The 6,529-nt window shown below is 35.1% G+C and overlaps 1 protein-coding gene across 1 annotated transcript; it reads left to right on the forward strand.

Moving 5' to 3' along the window:
• The first annotated feature begins 505 nt into the window (after positions 1-505).
• On the forward strand, positions 506-6,155 carry LOC140039427 (acetylcholinesterase-like). Its single transcript, XM_072085028.1, has 8 exons — positions 506-880; positions 2,172-2,331; positions 2,734-2,811; positions 3,587-3,705; positions 3,910-4,077; positions 4,492-5,114; positions 5,260-5,551; positions 6,069-6,155. Exons 1-8 carry the CDS (start codon positions 506-508, stop codon positions 6,153-6,155), a joined length of 1,902 nt encoding a protein of 633 aa, XP_071941129.1.
• The last annotated feature ends 374 nt before the right edge of the window (positions 6,156-6,529 follow it).

Below are 6,529 nucleotides of genomic sequence, written 5' to 3' on the forward strand. Positions count from 1 at the left end.
TCTATATCTAGTGGAAATCATGATTTACGGCATAAACCTGTTAAATTTATCGATCATAAGTACACAATGAGAGTGTAAAATCATACACATATTAAAAGTTATTTCGTTTGAACTAAATTGTTAATCCTGTTGTCCTGGGAGTTATTAGCTTTACTATAAGTAAGATTATTTGCATTGAAAATAATAATTGGTTTGTATTTCAGAAAGTGTGGATTTATACTTAAGTCCTTGACCTTATACTGAAGAATGTTAAAATAAAACACGGGAATAATAATCAAAAAGATAACAAAAGGAACAATACATCCAACTACCGGGAGATCATTGTGATATTTTATAACAATTGTACTGAGAGACTTCCTTCAAACATAACACTGTTTGTTGTTTTCATTATCCCTCTATAAAAACGTGTTCTAGGTCAGTTGTTGGGCATAATACTGCGAGTGTGGATCCCCAGTGTGTAGCGACGGATACAAGTTTCAGGCAGACTGTCGTAGGCTACATTAAGATGCTGTGTTTACCAATAACATTTCTTGCCGTTCTAGGCACAGTCTTCGGCTACCCACAACATCGATTGTTTGAAACTTCGGTAGAGATATCTGGCACGGTTTATCTCGGGAAAACGTATGAGTTTATGGACGATCAGTTCTTGAATATAAACAGTTCCGTTGACGCTTTTGAAGGCATACCATACGCCGAGCCCCCAGTACGTTTTATGCCACCAGAACCTAAACGGAAACCGACTACAAAGCCTTGGTTTTATAACGCGTCTTTCAATAGACCAGCTTGTTCACAAGAACCTTCGACTTTTGTTTCCAGTGACTTGGAAACAAGTGAAGATTGTTTATATCTTAATATTTACACACCGAAGTTATGCGAAAGGGTAAGAAAATATTCTTTAATTCAGAGTGCTATATGCCTACCACTTTCTTTTTCAGCAAATGCACGCGTCTTTTCTTTCTTGAAAAGAAACGATGAAACGTATTTATAAGTATATTTTAGAATGGTTATAGAAACAGACTATGTTATATACGGTAACAACATTAGTAACATTTTGAAATGTAACGTTAGAGGATGTCCCATGCTGTGCGTAAGTAGGCCTATAGGTTTTCTCGGTAACAAATCCGACTTTGAACTTTTTAGCAATAATAAAGTAGATTTGAAGTTCAGTGGTTTAATTACATTTACATACCGATAGATTAAGGAATTTAGAAAACGACTCGTTTTCTAAATTAATTAGTATTTCCATACAGTATATAAGAACATTGTGGTCTAAACTCTGCATGACAATGATGTGTAACTCCGTTGAATGAATGAATGTACATTAAACATATTTACTACACTAATTTGAAGGAATTAAGGCTTATTATCTAGGTAATAACCAAATTAAAAACTTAAATCCATCATTCTCTTTCGTGTTTGTAGTCCACTTTTATTAATTATTGCATTCCGTGACAAAGATATTAAAGATATAAAAAAAATGTGTTAAAAACATTTGTCTTTAACATGTAGGCCATTCTGTAAGTGGCGGGTTTCCCGCTGTTGAATGAGATTGTAAATAAATAAATAAATAAAGTATGTACTGTAATTTTTATTTTTATTTTTCATTTATTCAGGTATATAAAAAACATTACAAAAAGCAGAACAAGTATGAAATTATTGTAGTACATATAATAAAAAGTATTAATAATAATATAGAATATAGTTAAAAAGATATATATATATATATATATTTTAGCTTAGGAAGTTGAAATTATCACAGGCTCCATCTCGCCTCAGGAACTACTCGAGTAGGCCTACAGTGTTAACGTCACGTGTTGTTATGGTTTTTTAGTCCTATATGATATTTGAATCCAGAAAATTAGCAATATTTATGTCTGATCTATTTTTAGTTTTAATTATCTACAGCAAATCTTGGAATGTTAATCCATCCGTAACCTGTAGACCTACTCAGATTTAAATCACTAATCATTTCTTGTATGGAATATTAAGCTTTGTCTACACTATCAAACTAGTTTGACAAAAAAGGGTGTGATGTGCCCAAATATGGTAGTGATATTTCCAAACATGGTAGATATATGACATCATCATGTCCGTATATGGGCACATCACATTTTTTGTCACATTAAGTTTGATACTGTAGACAAGGCTTTAGATTATTTTATTTTCCATAGGATACCAAGTTAGCCGTGATGGTGTGGCTTCATGGTGGTTCATTTACATACGGAATGGGCGCCAATGAATTCTACTCCCCAGTACCAATCGTTGCTATTGGAAATGTCATCGTAGTTACCTTGAATTACCGACTGGGTCTTCTTGGATTTCTATCTACAGGTATACACACACACTGAAGTGCATGTGTACCCATTGAAGCAAATTCTGTTTATGTATTATCGTCCTCGAGCTTAACTGGAAACCGAGAACATTCGGAATAGGCTCTCTATGTATACCCACGCCAGCCAGCAGTGCAGTACCTACCAGGATCTGTACACTGAGAGACCCCCTAATCTTTTCGAATATAAGTGTACACAGAAAAAGTTCTTGCACTGTATATACATAGAAACCATAAGCTTTACGTCCCATTTGAAGAACGATGCAATTAGATTAAAGCATAAATACGGTATACTTCAGAAAATGTAGGAAGAACCAGTACCACAATTTAAAAAGGCTAGAAAAGGAATCATGTGACCGAATTATTATGATATAGATGTATTCTTATTGTTTATATGTAATTAGGTGATGACGTAGTTCCAGGAAATATGGGGCTGCTAGACCAAATAATGGCACTTCAATGGATTCAAGATAATATAAAAGGTAAACAAGAAAGATTTCTTACAAAAAACGCATTTTAAAATGAATCATTGTTCTTATGATTAATTATTAAAAAGATGTCCTTTAATCGCAAAGATACATACAAATCACAGATAGTTCTTTAATTATGAATCACATGCCCATTTTTCACTAGTTAATTGTATACATAGCATTTGAAAGAAGTCATGTGTACCTTTCCAACAATGTATTATTTGCCAACGTTGAACGATTTTGGATTCTTGCCCTTTGATTGGTTGACGCAAATCAACAGTTTCACTTGTACCACCGTGTAGTCACGTTGTCCTGTAGAGGGTATTCAGTTGCATGTCTATAGGTCACACACAAACAGGCTACAGCATTTTTAATGCCATTTTTTTAACAAAGACTCTCTTTTTTCCAGACGTTTTTTTGGGTCCAGCAGCTGGGACCTATAAATTATAGTCGAGTTTGCAAATTCGCAAAACTGTCGGCCTTAGATACTAAAGCTACCGCTATGAAACAGCTTATTAATGAATATATCCTCATGGGACATAGCTAGCTGGCTAGAGCCGCGGCGCGAAAACAGGCACATAAGCAGTGTTGTCGGAAATATGGTATCGAACTATAGGCCTAAACTGGTTACGGACTGGTTACAGACTTGTGAACTGTGAAAGTATATAACATTTAACAAAATCAAACCCTTTCTGCAATGTATTGATTACGAATCTGGTGTGTAGCTATTTAGTACTTTCATGCATGGAATCTTTATCAAAACTGTAGGCCTACTGTTTCATTTCAGCTTTTGGTGGTGACCCTAGCAGAGTGACCTTATTCGGCGATAGTGCTGGCGCCATCAGCGCTGGAATTCATCTTTTCTCGCCGAAGAGTTCTGGATTGTTCAGTAACGTTATTATGACGGTATTGCCTAGTAATTTTTTTTTTTTTATTTCAATCATTTTGGGTGAATAACACAGATTACCATATATTTGATTTCAGCCTATGTTCACACTGAAAACAAGAAAAAGAAGGGGACGAAAACACGGCAGCGTCTAGCTGTCCGGCAAACAGAAAAACGCAAGAATTTACAGCGGACGTTATTATTTTATTTTTATTTGATTGCAGAGTGGTACGTATCTCACTCCGCGTTTCATTGTGGACGAGGCAACGGTATCAAATAGAGGGCGTGCTCTCGGTAAAACTTTTGGCTGCAATTTCGAAGACTCCCAAGAATTTATTAATTGTCTGAGTAGGATCGATGTCGATATACTTCTGGCCAATGCTACGATTAGAGTAAGTTACAACGGTTGCATTTGTCTTGAATATAATGTGTGGATGTTAGATATGAATGAAATTATATTATGGGCCTTATTACCGGTTTTGAACGTAAAAACTCTCTCCTTTCTCTTGAAAGGTTTTCAGTCATTTCGACATTACGCTTTCCACTATTTGTTTCCATATTTGTCTGTTTTGGGCAGGATGGTTTGTTATTCTGCTAAAGTCTACATTTTTTCCTTTTAAATCTTTTTTTATTTAGTTTATCAAGTTATCTTTTTGTCTTCCTGGTGTCTGTTTACTTTCTGTTCAGTTTCCTTCATTGTTCATACTATTTTAATCTTCTTGTTATTTTATATATTTTCACTTTATCTGTAAATTTAATATTCATTATAAATTAATAAACGGATTTGTTACTTACTGGTTTTTTAGACATTTTCTGAAACCGGAGAAAGCTTAGTGTTAACCGCATTTACACCTGTTGTTGATGGTTCTGTTATCTTGGCCAGGGCAATGGAGATGGTACGCGGAGAAATGAACGAGGCTAACGTAATCATAGGATCTAGCGCTAATGAAGGTTCAATCTTCATCTCATTATTATTGAGTGATGCCATAGAAGAACCAGAAATCGATAAAGCAACCTATGACCTGATCGCCGGTGTGAACTTTTTAGAATACGTCTCCGATCCGTTCCTGAAAGACGCTATTGACATGCAGTACCTAAATACGAAACACTTTTACAACGCGAATAAGAATCGATATGACGAGTTGAGTAACGCATTGGGCGACTGGTGGTTTGTCTGCCCGAGTGATAAAACAGTTAGGGAACTGTTAGAAAAGACGAAGAACGTTTACTACTATCAGATGACGCAAATTCCAACGGTGTCCGTGTGGGGGAAAACCTGGTTGAAAGCAACGCATAGTGAAATTGTATCTTTTATGTTCGGATTTCAGTTCAATACAGATATTTCACACATTGCTGGACGGCTTTCAGAGGATGATGTACTGATGTCGAAGAAAACGATTCGATATTTTACGAATTTTGCTAAGACAGGGTACGTAAAAATGAACAAGATTTTATGTAAAGTAATACATGTTTTGAAATATAACCACTATTAATATTCAACGAAACTATTATAATCTTCATATAAAAAATGAAATAGACACGTATAACTACACATTATTTATTTAATTTTTCAGAAACCCAAATGAAGAAAACCAGAACGGAGATCCAGCTACAGATCCACTACCTATTTGGAACAAATATTCGGTTCCGAAACTCGAATACAAAAAGTTATCAGTGGATATGGACAATGCTAAAGCTTTGAAAGAAAAGGAATGTCGATTTTGGAACCATTTTTACCCTCAAGCTGTCGACCTTACCGGTAAGTTCTTTTTCTCAAAAAGTGATCCCTCTATTTCAAATCCACGTGGCAGTGGAGCAAAACTTTTCTCTGAAAGGGAGGCTGTGGCTATTCTTCGAAGGCATACGGTACGTCAGAAAGAGAGCAAACACTCAATACAGTCAGGGGGAATGGCAAAATCAGTACTGTGATCATGTTATAAAGAGTGGCCAAAACAATATAGATTATCTGATAAAACTCCTAGAAAGTAGGAAACCTTTTGCCATTTCCCCACTGACTGAATACCGTATTTCCACTGAAAACATAACTCTATAATTCGAATCGTAGTTCAAAACGCCTCTCCCATTCCGGCAATAATAAGTATAACAAGAAGTAGGCATACTGTACTAAAATGTATTGCAATGACTGTTTCATCTGATTCTGAACCTCTAATATCTTGTGAATGAGCAAGGAGTGCCATGGTCGTTTCTTTTATAGAATTAAAATTACCCCAAACCATTCCAAAGTGCTTTATCGAAAGTCCCTTTTTAATACAAATCAGTTATTGCATTTCCTGTATCATCCTGTTACTTTAACTTTATCTTAAAATATGTAAATAAACGGCATCTAATTCAAGTAACCCTTTTTTATTTGTATTTCTTATAGGCGCAATTGTTTATAATTAACTGTTGTTGGTTGCGTCTTTCTGATAGAAACTCTCAGACGATATTGAGGAGGAGAGAAGTGAAATAGACAGTGTAGACACTAGAATAGTTTGTTCAAAATGTTTTTAATCGTTTGTAAATAATCGTTCGTAAATAACAATCCCTTTTAAGAAATGCGTAAATTAAGAGTTCCTTTGAAGTGAGATAAAAGAAGTGTTGAAGAAGAAAACGTAAAAGGCAAAAGCCCACCTGTATAACGTTAAGTTCCGTGTACACTATCAAACATCATCGTGTCCATTATGGGTAAATCACATTTTGTTGTCACGTACATAAAATTGAATAGTGTAGACAGAGCTTAAGTCCAACGGGAGCACTGTACAGTTTGATTTAATTCAATTTATTCTAAAAAACCTCCAGAATGATGGATAGATATGGGCCCTACAGTAAATTAAAATTGAATAA

Source organism: Antedon mediterranea, chromosome 2 (genome assembly GCF_964355755.1).
Source record: "Antedon mediterranea chromosome 2, ecAntMedi1.1, whole genome shotgun sequence".
NCBI lineage: Eukaryota > Metazoa > Echinodermata > Crinoidea > Comatulida > Antedonidae > Antedon > Antedon mediterranea.